Here is a 16,691-nt window from a genome sequence, read left to right as displayed (position 1 = left end):
CCCCGCCCTTTGGAAGCTTGGAGCCAGGCAGGAAAAGGGTCACACTCCCGGGAGGAGGTAACAGTGCCCCAAGAGTGGGTGGTACAAATGCTAAATGCTTCTGGGAAGAAAAGGCTTGGAAGGCTTCCTGGAGGAGCTGGGATTCTGATTGGAACAAAGGATGAATCAGATTCAGAAAGATCAGGAGGGAGAGGAAGGCTGGGCAGGGTGTGCAGAGGCCACAAGGAGGTAATGCCAGAGAGCTTCTAAAGACACCAGGCAAAATAAAATTTAAAAAAAAAGAAAGAAAGAAAATAAATACCCCAGGCAGTGTGCCACTGAAAGTGTCTGAATGAAGTTTTATGGCCCAGCCTACTTCTGCCAGGTGAGGTTGCAGTGAAGAGATGGTTGTCAGTGAGGGCATGGGCTCACCAGACACCGAATCTGCTGGCACCATGGTCTTGGACCTCCCAGTTTCTAGAACTGTGAGAAAATAAATTGTTTACTGTAATAGGCCAAAAAAAAAAAAAAGGAAAAGGAAAAGTTTTATGACCCAGACTTGAAGTTTGGCAGGGGACTGCAGTGGGAAAGATGTCTGACACCTCTTGAGCACTTCCTCTGTGCCAGGTACTGCTCTAAATGCGTTTTATCTGTGATCTAGGCTCCTTCCCGGAGCAAGCCTGTGAGGTCATAGCTATTGTTAAACCCCTTCGCCCTGGACAGAAGAACAGGTATCGGGAGACCAAGAACTCTCAGGCTCCCTGAGAGCTGGCCCTGAATCCAGCCACTGATGAGTCTGCTCTCAATTACTACACATTTGTCAGCTGGATAAATCCACAGCTTCTTCAGTTTTTCTCCCTGGATGCCAGATGCTAACCGTACCAAGGCATCGAGCCCCACAGGTGGTGTGGGATGCTTCCCTCCCCTCCCTTCCCTTCCCGCAGGCAGTCCTATTTGCCACCCTTTCCAACTGCCTCTGCACCAGGGCACCTTTGCCTCTTACCCCGTTTCTCCTGGCAATTGGAGATTATTATATACACATATATACACACACGCACTCCAAACGCAGCTATAATCTCAAACCTTTTCGAATAGTAAGCACGCCATCAACCTGCAAATAGAGCCCCTTCTGTGAAAATCTGGACGCCTTAGTGTTGCTTCACGGGAAACTTGCACAGTTGTTACAACGCTGAGGCCAGTGACTTGTGGTCTGGGGGGCCTGCTGGCAGTAGCGCTGCTTCTCCTAGGAGCGGAGCTGTAGATAAAATATTTATTTTCAAGAAGAAAACACAGCAGCCAATTGGATAGAAAACCTACAGAAGGTTTGTATTTTATGTGCCTACGAGGTGAGCGTGAGAAGAGAAAGCCCAGGCTGCTTTCGCCTTTCTCGTTCCCGAAGTACAAAGACCCGCCTCCCTATGAGGAGTCTATGAGGATTGTGAGGTAGTGAGCATTGGTGAGAACATCCAGGTGCAAGGGACAGAGGACCCAGGAAGGCCAAGAACCGACATATTTTTTTCACCAAATATTTAAGAGCCTGCTGTGTGTCAGGCTCTGTTCCGGGCACTGGGAATACAGTGAGCAACACAGCATTCCCATCCTCCTGGGCCTGACATTCTAGCGGGGAATCAGACAAACCAAAAAAAGAGTAAGTAAATAAAATATGTAATAAGTCGGGCGCACGAAAGAAGCAGGAGGAGGGGGGATGGGGCGTGTCTGAGGGAAGCGGCTGACATATTAAATAGGATAATCAGGCAGAAACATTTGGTGCATGTGGAACGTTAAATAGTGTAAGTATTCAATACGTGGTACAAGTTCGTTTTCCATCTCCAGAAGTTTCTAATTTCAAATAGGCCCCATACCTTTCGATATACCTTGCCCCTGGGAAAAGTGGGAAAGAGCCTCAAATCGTGGGTCCCCTTGTATTCGAACATTTACGGTACCCATAGCCGCGGGCTGCCACGGGCCCCGCCCCAGGCGTGGGCCCCACCCCCCGGGCCTGTGCGCACGCGTACGCCAGGATAAGAGCGAGGCCGGGACTGCGCGTGGGACCAGCCGGGGCCCGGCGGGGTGGTGCGATGAGCGGTTGGATGGCGAGGGGCCGAGCGCGACGGACTGCGGCCCTGGGCCTGGCGCTGCGGGTACTGCTGGGCTTCGGGCTGGGCCTGGAGGCCGCCCCGACCTCTATTCCGACCTGGTCTCCGACCCCGGCCCCAGGTGAGTGTGCTCCGTGCAGCCCGCGCGCCCTCCACGCCTGCATCTTAGCTCCGCCTCTGCCCGCCAGCAGCGCCTCACCATTGGCTGCGCCGCACGTCAGTCCCGGACACTCCCCCCGCACATGGCTCTAGTAGGAGACCCCCGGCCCTTGAACGAATCTTCCAATGGAGGACCCTCCGCCAGGGCTTCTCTCTCTGCCTTTAACTACACTGCTTCAGCCCTGCTTACACTTGCTCTGCTTTGTCGTGCCCCATTGTCACCTCCAATCTGCCCTTCACTCCAGCGTGGGCAGGAAAGTTCTTTATAGGCTCTGGTTGTCCGACCTCCAACCTTACAGGGCTGGTCACCTGCGCCTTCCACACCCTGGCGCCCGAGCCCAGGGCCATATGGCTGAATTTCCTCGGCGACCGTTCCCCGGCCCGCCAATCTTTGCACCTTACTTTTCCAGCCTTAGAGAAAGAAAGGTCACCTTCCCTGTGAGCCCAGGCCCTTGGACACGTTTGCCTTGGCCTAAGTGATGTTTGTGGCCCCCTCAGAGGTTCCCAGAGGCAACTGGGCAGGTTAGGGTGACTTCCTTGTGCTCATAGGTGCCACTGACTTTCAGCAGTGACTCGGGTTCACACATTTACCAGAGACCTCCACCTGTTCCTGTCTTATCTGGTCCCCCGTCTCACCCCAAAGACTAAATGTTCCTGATTCCTTCAAGATGAGGACTCACATTAACCAAGTACCAAACTCTACACACAAGCAGTCTCTGCTCTTCAGCATACTGAGGTAGGGACTCCTAGCGTGGGTGCCCCTTTTACAGATGAGGAAACTGAGGCTGGGAGCGGCAATCACTGGTCACTCCAAACCCCAGCCCTGTGAGGCCAGATCCGCTCTGCTCTGCTGCCCACTTTACAGAAAGACACACACTCCAGAAGGCCAGGGAAGGAGGTCAGAGGTTGCTAGGGAGAGTGGCAAGGCCTGGGGAGGAAGCTTTAGGCTGCCAGGTCCCTGGGCAGGAAAGCAAGTCAGCTCCAGGTGGCTCCACAGAGCTCAGGGACGGTGTGGTCCACAGGTACAGTCGGGCCTGGAGGCCGGCCTGTGGGGGGACTGGCTGTGGACAGTGGGGACTTGAAGGCACAGGGAGTAAAGGTAGAAGGAGCCAGGGGACAGGGATCAAGCAGGGCTAGGCTGGGGCCAAGCCAGGTATCTGCCCCCCCGCCCTGCTGCACCCAGGAGGAAGCCATTAAGGCCACTCCCTTCTCAGTCCCTCAGACTCCTGCCTGCTGGCCCAGCTTCCAGGCCCTTCTGTGTTCCTCCTGCTTGGGGTCCAAGAAGCCTCAGATCTCAGCTGGACTCAGCCCAGACAGTTGTGTGACCTGTGTCCATTTATCATTAGGCACTGGCCTGGGTTTACAGTCAAAAGGTCATGGCCCTGACCACCACTAAGTGTCCAGTCTACACGGGTACCAGTTCAAGGGCCATTGTTCTAAGCGGGAGGCCGAGCTTCAGGGGTCTCTGAGAGCGGCCTGAGATCCCTCCCAGGAAATAAGCTGAGACATGAAGTCTGAGGAGGAAATCACAAGGGGCAGAGAGGAGGGGGGAGAGGACATACTGGGCCAGGGAACAGCATGGGGAAAAGCCCCAAGGTGGAAAACGAACCAGGCCTCTTGCAGAAGCAGCAGGGCGACCAGGTCAAAGGGAGCTTAATGAAGAGGAGAAACGTGGGAGGTCCAGGAAGGGTTCAGGGCTGGTCAGGACTTGCGGGCCACATGGAGGATGTAGGATTTAGTTGTGAGAGGGTTGAAGGACCAAGGGTGGGTTTTGTTTTTTTATTAATTTTATTAATTTATTTATTTATTTATTTATTTATATTTATTGGCTGCGTTGGGTCTTTGTTGCTGCGTGGGGGCTTTCTGTAGTTGCTGGGAGCAGGGGCTATGCCGAGACCAGCTCGGCGACTCGAGGTGAGTGACCGGTGCCGCAAGCTTAAAGAAAACACAGACACAGATTTAAGAGAAAGATGGGACCAGGGGACCCAAGACCTCTAGGATCAAGAGCCTCGCTGATTGATCCCACATTGCTTTTATTGAGTTCTTGGCATAGCCTAAGTGTCTAACACTCCCAGTTTAGTCCCACAAACAAGTTTATCTTTGAAGTAAACAAAGGCCTCACATGAGGCGGGCAATGATCTTTGTTTGCCTCCTGGGTCTGATTTGAGCAGTGTGTGGATTTGAGCTGGGCATGGAGAGCAAAGCAGCCCTGGGGGCAGGAGACCTCTCTCAAAAGGATTAAGGGTCTGTGCCCCACCCCTGTTGGCCCCTCTGCCACTGTGCCTGTCTTAGGTTGTTCCTCCCCTGAGGAATCTTACCCATCTCTGGCTAACCAGCCATCCTCCGGGGCCAAACAGGGTGATATGAGGTGTGCAAGTGAGAAAGGGGCTGCGTCCCCAGAGAGGGTCAATATTCTGTTTCCACAGTAGCCTATGCCCCCATGGTCTCCACACCCAGCACCCTTAGTTCCTCCACTGCTCAAGCAGGACATTCTGCATCCAGTCGCTCGGCCCACATACTTTAATTACTTTTAGTAACATTTTCAAGGTTTCAGAAAGACTTCTGAATGTTTTCCCACAGGGCTACTCTTCATTGCAGTGCACGGGCTTCTCATTGCAGTGGCTTCTCTTGTTGTGGAGCATCAGCTCTAGGCACGTGGGCTTCAGTAGTTGCAGCACATGGGCTCAGTAGTTGTGGCTTGCAGGCTCTAGAGCGCAGGCCCAGTAGTTGTGGCGCACAGGCTTAGTTGCTCCGCAGCATGTCGGCTCTTCCTGGCCCAGGGCTCAAACCCATGTCCCCTGCATTGGCAGGTGGATTCTTAACCACTGCACCACCAGGGAAGCCCAAGGACTGATTTTGAGCAAAAGAGGAGGCAAGGATGGGTGACCGAATGGTGTGACTCTGAGAGGTCTCTGGTGTCTGAATGGAGATGGGGGTGGGGAATCTGGGGAGGTGGTGACACATTCAGGATGGGGAAGGTGGTCAGATCTGGGGGGAATGTAGTGGGTGAGGCAACAAGCCATGGTGACTAAGCAGGTCCTCTACCCACGGCCTCAGTTTCCCCCTTGCTGAGCAGCTTCGACATAACAGGCCCTGCTGACTCTGACTGTGGGCCTGAGCCAGGCCAGGTTCAGAGATGACCCCTCCCCAAGTCTGTTTAACCACAGAGCTTGGAGAGACTCGTGGGGAGACCATCTGGCCATTTGGAGCCAAGTAAAGACCCCAGGATCAGTGAGACCTAGGTTCAAACCCCTACTCTGCCACTAGCTTGTAGCCTCAGGCCTTACCTCTCCTAAGTCGCTTCTGTAGAGTGGGCATGGCGGTAGAATCTGCCGGGTAGGGCTCTTGGTGAGGCTGTGAACTACTCGACTCCAAGCCCCAGACATAGCGCATCCTCAGCAAAGGGTGACCCCCAGTGTAGCTCCTGGGACCTGGCCTGTCTCCTGGTGGTCGCAGACTGTGCTCCTAGAGGAGGGTCCAGACCTCGCAGGCCTCACTTGTGTGCATCTCTCAGGCCCCAGCTCAGGCTCGTGCCCGCCCACCAACTTCCAGTGCAAGAGCGATGGCCACTGCGTGCCCCTCACCTGGCGCTGCGACGTTGACCGGGACTGCCAAGATGGCAGTGATGAGGAGGAGTGCAGTGAGTGGCCGGCCCTGGGGGCAGGGCTCGCAAGGGGCGGGGCCACGGGAGGAGGTGCTTGTGGAAAGGGTGTGGCTTTCAGGCAGGGCACTCTGGGATGGGTGGGGCCTGCAAGGAGGGAGGTCTGGGTCTTCAGGTTCAGAGGTGGGATTGCAGCGGTTGCGTTAGTGGGGTCTTGGGAGGGAGCGCTTGCAGGGAGGCGAGTCCTTGGAAGGTGGAGCTAACAGAAACGGGGAGGAGCCTTTGTGATCGGGTGAAACTTATAGGGTCTGTTGTTCTCGGAAGGTGGGGTTTGCAGGAGGTTGGGAGGTGGGGAGTACCTGGCCCTCTTGGGTAGGTGTTTGGGATCTGACTCACTCTGTACCCCAGGTATTGAGCCGTGTGCCCAGGACGGGCAGTGTCCGCCACCCACTGGCAGCCTCTGCTCTTGTGACGGCATCGATGGCTGCCCTGATGGCATCAACAAGGATGTTGTCAACTGCGGGCGCCAGCCCTGCCCGGAGGGGGAGCTGCGCTGCCGGCTGGGCGGTCTCTGTATCCCACGCACATGGCTCTGCGATGGCCACCCGGACTGTTCCGACTCCAGCGATGAGCTGGGCTGTGGTGTGTGCCTGTGGGAGCAGGGAGGGTTGGTCGGTAGACAGGGATGCCTCACACCTTCCAGTGTATGAGGAGGGTGCGAGTGTGGACACGTGTGTCTGCCTGTGCCCGTATTCCCATGGGGGGCAGCATGAGGGCATGCGGGCAGCAGTGCTCACCAACTTCACTGAGTTTGGGATGGAGGGTGAGCCCCAAGGTCCCCCTCTGGGTACCACAAACATCTGTTCATCCCCCATGCCCCAGGTGCCCCCTCCCCGGCTTCTGAATGCCTGGAATTATTGCAGGAACCAGGACCCTCCAGGAAGGGAGTGCCACGTCCATGGGGACCCCTGTGACCCTGGAGAGTGTCACTTATCTCAGGAATGCCACAGTCACCTCTGTCAGGGACGGGGACTCAGTTCAGTCTGGAAACCGAAGTGCCTATGGGATTATTGCAGCCGCTGGTAAGATGAACAGGTCCTCCCACCCCTGGGGCTTGGAGCAGCTGCTCTTGGGAGCGGGCGGGCTGCAGACTCCCCTTTCCAACGTATCAGGAGCTTGGTGGGTGTGGGGCTTCTGCCACCCCCTCACCTACTCCTGTCTCTCTGTGCCCCACAGTGGTGCTAAGTGTGGGTCTGGCCGCCGCCATCCTCTTCATGTTGTCACGGCTCTGTGCCCAGGGACGCCTGTCCCCACTGGGGCTGCTGAAGGGGTCTCTCCCGTCAGAGAGGATGGCCTCTGTGCTCTGAGGACGAGCTCTTGCTACCACGTCACATGGTCCCTGAGTATGGCTGGTATGGAGACCCACAGGAGGCTGGTGGTACGCCAGCCCCCAGACCAGGGTTCTTCTGGCCATGCAGCACTGAGTCCCTGCGCTCCTGCAGATGTGACCTTGGAGGCTGGGAGTGCCCAGACCCTCCCCTGGAGTCGAGGAGCCTGGATGGGGAACCTGCCACAGCCGAAACCAAGGGGCTGGCCCCAGGTCACTCCCAGGGTAGATCCCCTGCTCAGATACTCCTGTTGCCCCTGTTTGAGAGAGGTGATTAAAGTTACTTCACGTCCTCTGCCTGCCTCCGGGCCTCTGTCTCTCCCTCTGCCTGGGCAGCCTGGGCGCTCTGCCGCAGCCCCTCCTCTGTGGTAGAGCACCCAGTCCAGAGAGGGTGGGCGTCGGGGACCCAGCCCTGGGCGCCCATGTGGTCACTCTGCGTCCTGTTTCATGGAACTCAGAGCAGGGGACAGTGGGGCTGGGGACGGCAGGACAGTTTGCATTGCCAAAAAGGAGCAGACCTTGGGCACTGCCTCCCAGAGTCCTGGGCTGGGGGACCTCCATCCATGATGGCTTTAGAAGCTGGGTATCCCCAGGTTGGTCTCCACCCTGTTTCAAAATGTAGGTTTTACTGACATGCCGTTATGGCGAGGCCGACAGATCAGGAGATGACTACCATCGAAAAGACACTTTGTTACTCACCGATCCCAAGAGAAGGGGCCTAATGGGCCATGTGGGGCCACACGGGGAAGCACCAGGGTCCGTCAGGAGGCAGAGGGAGAGAAGGCACACATGAGCAGCAGCTTTTATTTTTGTTGCCACCAGAAGGAATGGGTGAGGCAGGAATTGTCTGGCTTGAATAATTTCCATGGGCTCTGGGGTATCAGCACCAAGCGTCGCGTACATCTCAGCCTGTCAACAGCGAGGCTGTCAGAGGGCAGCAGCTGAGTACACCTGGCTCCTTACTACTTACAGCAAGGCCCCCACAGATGTTTCCCCAACCAGAGCCAGCATTGTGGCTGGACCAGCCCTTGTGGTTCTTATAATGATCGCGGGACGTACTTCAGCAAAAACCATCAGGGAACTTTAAGGAAAAAGATTTGTTACTCACAGATTCTGGAGAGTACACAGCAGGCACCCTCCCCTCCAACTGAGGGCCACACAGCAAGATCATGGTGAGCGCGAGGGAACACAGACCTGGGGCTCTGCATTTATTCGTGTCCGGGGGTGGGGAGTCTTGGGTTCACTCTTTAATGAATTGAAAGCATAAGCGCTGGAATTAGGGCGCCAGAAGGGAAAGTGAGGTCGTTCAAGGTGTCACTTATCCAGGTGCCCCAGGGTTTCTGAAAGGGGGACCTTCATGGGTTGGGGTAGCTAATAACCAGGTGGGTTGTGTTGCGAATAGCTGTGTCTTGCAGATGTCGGGGTGTTTGTTCACGGTGGACGTCAGCCATTGAAAGCGTAACGTCAGGGACTCCCCTGGCGGTCCAAGGGTTAGGACTCCGAGCTGGTACACCCGCTCGTGCCCCCCTGCCACTGCAGGGGGCACGGGTTCGATCCCTGGTCGGGGAACCGAGATCCCACTAAACGTTAGGCACTCACACTACACTGGCCCTGGGGGGATCAGGGCAGGGGGACGGTGGCTCTGGATTGGCTGGCGTGCATAGGAGAGGCACACTAGCTGGTGACTTGTTTGCTCTCTCCAGGAACTCACTAACCCCTCGAGGGACGGTCCCTTCTGGGTCAGTGAGGCCCTAGCTGCCAGGATGTCAAGAATCAGAAGGTGGGAATTTCCTGGCGGTCCAGTTGTTAGGACTCTGTGCTTTCACTGCTGAGGGCGTGGATTCAATCCCTGGTCAGGGAACTAACATCCTGTGAGCTGTGTGTGGCGCTGCCAAAAAAAAAAAAAAAAAAAAAGAATACAGAAAATGTAATTAATACACATCCTAGCTGCTAGATGATGAGGACAGGGCTCTTCTCTGACTCTCATTTTCTTCATCTCCGAATGGGGTGGCTGGGGTTCTCGTAGCCCCAGGGAGCACCCAGTGTCCCACACAAGGTCTCGGGGCTCTGATATCCGGCAGGCAGGGAGCTGGCCCCTGATGACAAGATGCTGGGAGGAGACAGAGCTTCCTGGGGGTGGGAAGGGTGGGAAAGTTCACCTTTGAGGTCCTGCCCCCATGGGAGGTTTTTTTTTTTTTTTTTTTTTTGGTCCATGGGATTTTAGTTCCCAGGCCAGGGATTGAACCTGGGTCCCCAGCAGTAAAAGTTCAGAGTCCTAACCACTGGACCGCCAGGGAATGACCAATGGGGTTTGGAGTCTGGGCCTCAGGCAGCGTGTTGGGGGCCTGAGGTCTCTGTTGGGCCGCGGTGGGGGCTTGGGAGGTGGGCTGCAGCCAAGAAGGGGGGAACTTGACTGATGGTAGAGTGGGCCGAGGTTTCCTGCTGCAGAACCAGAACCCTGGTGGACTTCTAGTTTGCAAGAAGGAGTTACACCAGAGAGTAGAATTTTCTTGTTTTTAGATTTTTTTCTCCCCCTTCATTTTGGTTCAAGTGTGGCCAGCAGCAGTGGCCCAACAGGGTATGTCAAGGGGCGTGAGGCTGGTGTCAGATGCCACCTGAGCTGAGATCTAGGGTCTGGATCTTTCTAGGGTGTCAGCTGGGTTCTCAGCGATTAGTGGTGCAAACCACCCTGCGTCCACAGGCTCCAAACAACCACCGGCATATTCTCTCTTGTGGTTCTGGGGTTCACTGGCTTGGCTGCTGGCCTGAAGGGTGGCTGCTGGCATCTGGGGGCTGGGCTGGCTGGATGTCACCACATCACTGGGGGGCGCCAGTGTCACGTCTGGTGCCTGGGGGGGTATGTGGCTGGGACAGCCGGGCTTCTCCCTCTCTATGTGGCCCCTCCAGAGGGCCCTCCCACATGGTCACCCGAGCAGGATGGCCGCATCCCTTTCCTGGGGACTCGAGGTTTCCCCGAAGTGCAGAGCCAAAGCCCCCAGACCTTCTAACACTCATGTCCAGAACGGGGCCGGCATCGCTTCCACTGAGTTCTGCTGATTCAGCAGAGTCTCAGGTCAGCCCAGATGTGTGTTGATGGCAGAGGTGGGGACCACACAAGGGCACGAACACCAGGGAGGCCTGGGTTCCTCGGGGCCATGAAAGGGGCAGAGAGCACGAGCAGGCTGGGGTGGGCGACTCCTGTCCACTGGAGCCAGCTGACTGACCGTGGGCAGCTGGCTTTGCTGTCTCAGGGCCAGCTCTGTCATCCGCGCAGTGGGGCAGCCACAGGTACAAAAGCCCATCGTGCATGAGCAGGCCGGGATTCCAGCTGCCTTTGTTCCCTCAAACAGGGTCATCCTGTACTGCCAGCCACCCGTTCTGTCCAGTGGGCAGCAAGCCCAGTGACAGGCTTCCGGGGAACTCCAGGGAGGGTCCAGGTTGAAAAGGGAAGGATGTTTGGGGAGCCCACAGGGAGGGGGATGTGGTCAGGTGGGCACGGGTGCCAGCACCTGGGGAAATTCTGATGGGCCTGAGATGGGAGGGGGTGGAATGGCAGGTGGTGGTGGGGGAGGTGCTGCAGTGGTGAGGATGGGGAGGGGGCATCCAGGGGGTGTGTGTGTGTGTGTGTGTCCCTTTATCCAGCTCTCATTATTTCTCTTTTTTTTTTAATTGAGGGAAAACACACCTGACATGAAATTAACCATTAACTGTTTTAAAGTCTACAATGTATTCAGTACACTTGCAGTGTTTTGCAACCCTCACCTCTGTCTAATTGCAAGACATTTTTATCCCCCCTAAAGCAAACCCCTTCCCCATTAGCGATCCCTCCTCTCCCCCACCCCCACCCCTGGCAACCCAAACCCCACAAATCCACATTCTGTCTCTCTGGGCTTTTGGACATTTCGTGTAAATGGAATCGTACCATAGGTGGCCTTCGGTGTCTGACTTCTTTCTCTGAGCATCATGTTTGCAAGGTTCTTCCCCCAAAGTCTCCTTGTGTCCCTTTTCATTACCACCCCCCGCCCCGGATGCACTTATTACCCAGGCAACCACCAGTTGGCTCTGACAATATAGATTAGTTGCATTTCTAGAATCATGGAGTACATCCCCTCCCCCTTTTATTGATCTGGCAGTTTTTAGCTGACACAATTATTTTACGATACAGACATACTTTTGCATGTGTTAAAAGTGAGCTTACTTTAGGGCTTCCTAGGTGGCGCAGTGGTTGAGAGTCCGCCTGCCAATGCAGAGGACACGGGTTTGATCTCTGGTCCAGGAAGATCCCACATGGTGCGGAGCAACTAAGCCTGTGTCCCCCCCCAAAAAAAAAAATGAGCTTACTTTTATGCTGAGCTGTACTCCACTTCCCTACTTCCTCTGTCGATGGATATCTAGGTGGTTTCCAGTTTTTGGCCATTGCAAATAAAGCTGCTAACATTTGTGTACAAGCGTGTTCATCTGCTTTTAGTTCTTTCAGGTGAAACACCCAGGAGTGGAGTGGTTGCATCATATGGTAGGTATATATTTAAATTAGAAAGAAATCAACAAAATGTTTTCCCAAGTGGATGTACTCTTACTTTCCCTCCCCCGCAGCAATGTATATATTTTCATCTCCTCCGTCAGCCTGATGTGGGCAGTCTTTTTGATTTTAGCAATTCTCACAGGTGTGCAATGGTATTACACTGTGAAAGTCATGCAACAGAAATGTAATCATTCTTAAAATTTTTATTTCATTTGTTTTGGTAATGCCAGGTGGTTTGTGGGATCTTAGTTCCCCCACCAGGGATTGAACCTGTGCCCCCTGCAATGGAAGCCCAGAGTCCTAACCACTAGACCACCAGGGAATTTCCCGAAATGTAATCATTTTACAGTGAACACTCCAGCAGCATTTAGCACATTCATAATGTAGTACACCACCTGTAGCTAGTAGTACAGGAATCTTTTCCTGAGCTTGCTGGCGCCTCGTAAAAGATCTAGTTGGGACTTTGGGATCACATCGAATTTGTAGGTTAATTTGTGCAGGAGAACAAACAGTCATTGAGTCCCTAGCAGTTGCCAGGCATTGTTACAGGTGCCAGAGACTTGGCCTTGAACAGAATGAAGCCCCCTCCCCGATGATGTGGAGGTGGGGGAGGGGACAGAGGATCAACCAACAAATCAGTACATCGCGATGTCAGACGATTCTGTCCTGGGGACCGAAAGCCAGAGTAGGAGGGATGGATGTGCCAGGCTGAGGGAAAGAAGGGTCACTGTTTTTACATTAGATGCTCAAGAGAGGCCTCTTGAATATGCACACCCTTGAGTAGAGATCTGAAGGGAAGTAAGAGGGTCGGTGAGCTTTGCAGGTGTGTAGGTAAAGAACAGTCTCGCAAGAGGGAACAAGCTATGCAAAGGCCCTGAGGCAGAAATAGTTTCTGGAAACAGGAGGTCTTCAGAGAGTGGGGGTGGCGGTGGTCATAAGATCTGATGGCAGAGAATGAAGGATGGGGGTGGGGGGCACAGAGGGTATGTAGTGAGATGGGGAGCCTTTGCGAGGTTTTGAGCAGAGGTGACCATGCTCCGATTTCGTTTTTTTTAAATCGAAGTATAGTTGATTTATCATTGATTTAGGTTTTAAAGGGTATTTTGGCAATAAGACAATCCCTCTTTTTTTTTTAATTGAAGTATAGTTGATTTACAATGTTTCAGGTATACAGCAAAGTGATTTAGTTATATTTATATATATATTTATATACATGTATATTATATATATTTATATATATATGTGTGTGTATATATATAACTTCTTTTTCAGATTCTTTTCCATTATAGGTCAGTACAAGATATTGAACATAGCTCCCTGCGCTATGCAGTAAATCCTTGTTGTTTAAGAAGATCCCTCTTGGGGGTTCCCTGGTGGCCTAGTGGTTGGGATTCCAGGCTTTCACCGCCAGCGCCCGGGTTCACTCTTGAGAGCTTCTGGCTTAAGCTAGACTATGCTTTTCGTTTTGATTTTTACCAAATTGGTTTAATAACAGCAACATATAGGTCCAGTGCGTTCTGAAGCAACACATGTTAATTTATATTATTATGGAACTGATTCATTCTTCCTCAGAACAAAACAAAACAAAACTCTACACCAGGGGGGAAAAAGATCTTTCTGATACTTTCTTCTACTGTCTTGTCATAGTCTGAAATTTCTACTTTTATGCAGTTCTTTGGGTTAGATTACAAATGGGTCTTTGTTTATTCAAGAGATACTTGTTGTACGTGAATGTTCATAACAGTCCAATCCTAACAGCCAAAAGGTGGAACCAACCCTGTGTCCATCAGCGGATGAATGAATAAACAAAACATGGTAGGGCCATACATGGGCTGTAATTCAGCCATAAAAGGAAGAAAGTTCTGACACATGCTACAACATGGATGAATCTTGAAAACATCATGCCAAGTCAAAGAAGGCAGGAGCAAAAGATTGCATAGTGTATGATTCCATGTATATGAAATATCCAGAAGAGGTAAATTCATAGACACAGAAAGTAGATCAGGGGACTTCCCTGGTGGCCCAGTGGTTAAGAATCCACCTGCCAATGCAGGGGACACGGGTTTGAGCCCTGGTCCAGGAAGATCCCACATGCCTCGGAGCAACTAAGTCCACGCGCCACAACTACTGAGCCCTCGAGCTGCAACTACTGAAGCCTACACGCCCAGGGCACATGTTCTGCAACAAGAGAAGCCACCGCAATGAGAAGCCTCGGCACCGCAATGAAAAGTAGCCCCCACTCGCCACAACTAGAGAAAACCTGTGCAGAGCAAAGAGGAATCAACGCAGCCAAAAATATAAATAAATAAATCTTTTTGCATAGGGCCGGAGGCTCTGGGGGAAAAGGGAGTGATAGCTAAAGGATATGGGGTTTCTTTTTGTGGTCATGAAAACGCTCTCAAGTTGACTCTGGTGATGGCTTCACGTTATCTGTGAATATACTGAAAACCATTGACCTGTACATTTTTAAGTGGGTGAGGTTTATGGTAAGTATGTATGTTTTTACGAGTGCTGAATTGTGTCCCTTCCATATTTAGATATTGAGGTCCTAACCCCCCAATACCTCAAACTATAACTGGAGAGAGGACCTTTAGAGAGGTGATTAAATTAAAACGAAGCCATTCTGTTGGGCCCTGATGCAGTCTGACTGGTGTCCTTATAAGCAGAGAAAATTTGCACACTCTGACACCAGAGATGCAGGCCCCGGAGGCCAGACCATGTGAGGACTCAGTGAAAGCCAAGGAGAAAGGCCTGGGAAGAAACCAGCCCTTCCCACACTTTGATCTTGGACTTCCTCCGGGGAAGAACTGTGAGGAAGAAAAAAGTTTCTGTTGTTTAAACCTCCCCCCCACCCCCAATCTGTATTATTTTGGTATGGCAACCCTAGCCGACCAAAACGTGTATTATATCTCACGTTTAAAAAGACATTTTTTTGGAGAATTCCCTGGCGGTCCAGTGTTTAGGACTCTGCCCTTCCACTGCAGGGAGCCCAGGTTGATCCTTGGTCAGGGAACTAAGATCCCACAAGCAGCACTCGTGGCAAAAAAAAATATAAAAAAATAAATTGTTGAATAGTGCTGGGTACTAGGCACTGTTCTAGGCGCTCAGGATATAGCAATAAATAAAAAAGACGCCCCCCCCCCCGAAAAAAGTGGGGACGGTGTTTCTGATTATAGCTGGGGGGTGGGGGAGGGCGGCAGTATACGGTGGGAGGGCACAGAGGTGGGAGCCTGGATGCGACCACAGGGAGGAGGCGACCACACTGGTCCAGGGAAGAAGGCATGATGGGGCTGGCGCGGGGTGGGGCCGCGCAGGTGGTGAGGAGTGGTCGGATTCTGCATCTGTGCCGAAGGAAAAGCCAGTGGAGCAGCCGGATTGGGTGGCGCGTCAAATATGCGTGAGGAAGAGGAAGCAAGCGCGCCTCCCAGGTAGCCGGGGTGAGCCGCGGAAGGATGGCGCCAACCGTGATGGGGAAGACGGTGGGGGGTGGGGCAACGGGGGAGGGGGGTACCCCTGGGAGCTGAGCTTTGGGACCTGCGAGGCCCCCACGTGGAGACATCGGGGAGGCGCTTGGCCCTACCGTCTGGGTTGGAGGGATGAATTTAAGAGTTGCCCCAGTGGACGTCCGTGGATTGGAGTGGAGGAAGGAGTATCGCCGATGTCTAGAGGTTTCTTGGGGGGTGAGGAAGAATCAGGAAAGAAGGAGTGACCATAGAGGTGGGAGGGAAACCAGGAGAGTTCAGAACACAGTGAATCAAATAAAAGGGCACCATCCGATCCCAGGCTGCGATGCGTCAGGTAAAATCGGACCTAGAGGGAGACCGTGGGGTTTAGTAACGTGGAGGTCGTTGGAGAAGACGGCAAAAACAGTTCCACGGGTTGAAGATAAAATGGGAAGGAGAAAGAGTATATGGATGACTTTTCAACAGTTTTGCTGGGGGTGGGGGGCGCGCGGAGGCAGAGCCTAGAGCAGAGGCCAGAGGGGGAGGGCTCTCAGAGAGAGTCTTTTTTTTTTTTTTTTCCCTTTAAAGTGGAAGATGCCCATGAGAATGGCTATAATTGGGGGGCGGGGGGCGGAGGAGAAGCAAGAATAGAAAATAAGTGATGGCGAGGGTGCAGAGAAATTGGTACCCTTGTACATTGCTGGTGGGAATGAAAATGTTGCAGCTGCCGTACAAAAGAGTTTGGCGCTTCCTCAAAAGTTAAACATAGAATTACCATATGGCCCGGAATGCCACTCCTAGGAATGTACCCGAAAGAACTGAAAGCAGGTATTCAGACAAATACTTGTACATGCATGTTCATAGCAGTGTTATTTGCAATATTCAAAAGATAGGAACAGCCCACGAGTCGAGCCATGGGTGAATGGCTACACAAAATGTGGTCCAGGGGGAATGGAATATTCCCGAGTCATAACAACTGAGGGAGTTCTGACACAAGCTACAATGTAACTGAGCCTTGAATACATATGCCAAGTGAAAGAAGCCAGATGCAAAAAAGTCACTATGATTCCATTTAGTGTGTGAAATGTCCAGAATAGATAAATCCTTAGAGACTGAAAGGAGTTGCCAGGGGCTGGGGGGAGCAGGCCAATGGGAAGCAACTGGTTAATGAGTAAGTGGTGATGAAAAATATTTAAAATACTTTATATTTTAGATCAGTTTTAGGTTCACAGAAAAATGAAGAGGAAGGTAGGTACAGTGACTTCCCCTATATTCCCTGCGCCCACACATGCATAGCCTCCCGCATTATAAATATCCCCCACCAGAGTGGTACCTTCATTATAATCAATGAACCTACAGTGACGTCATTATCGCCCAAAGTCCATAGTTTACCTTCAAGTTCATTTTTTTTTTTAAAGATTGGAGTTTATATTTGGTTGTGTTGGGTCTTTGTTGCTGCGTGTGGGCTTTCTCTAGTTGCAGTGAGTGGGAGCTACTCTTTGTC

General features: G+C 52.7%; 1 protein-coding gene across 1 annotated transcript; it reads left to right on the top strand.

Annotated features, from left to right (window-relative positions):
* Positions 1–2,001: 2,001 nt before the first annotated feature.
* CD320 (CD320 molecule) lies at positions 2,002–7,336 on the top strand. Its single transcript, XM_057709517.1, has 5 exons — positions 2,002–2,196; positions 5,749–5,874; positions 6,244–6,477; positions 6,759–6,917; positions 7,072–7,336. Exons 1-5 carry the CDS (start codon positions 2,058–2,060, stop codon positions 7,200–7,202), a joined length of 789 nt encoding a protein of 262 aa, XP_057565500.1. The 5' UTR covers positions 2,002–2,057; the 3' UTR covers positions 7,203–7,336.
* Positions 7,337–16,691: the final 9,355 nt, after the last annotated feature.

This window comes from Hippopotamus amphibius, chromosome 15 (genome assembly GCF_030028045.1).
Source record: "Hippopotamus amphibius kiboko isolate mHipAmp2 chromosome 15, mHipAmp2.hap2, whole genome shotgun sequence".
In the NCBI taxonomy this organism is placed as follows: domain Eukaryota; kingdom Metazoa; phylum Chordata; class Mammalia; order Artiodactyla; family Hippopotamidae; genus Hippopotamus; species Hippopotamus amphibius.
Note: the sequence above shows the minus strand (reverse complement) of the source record. Positions and strands in the feature narration are given on the sequence as shown.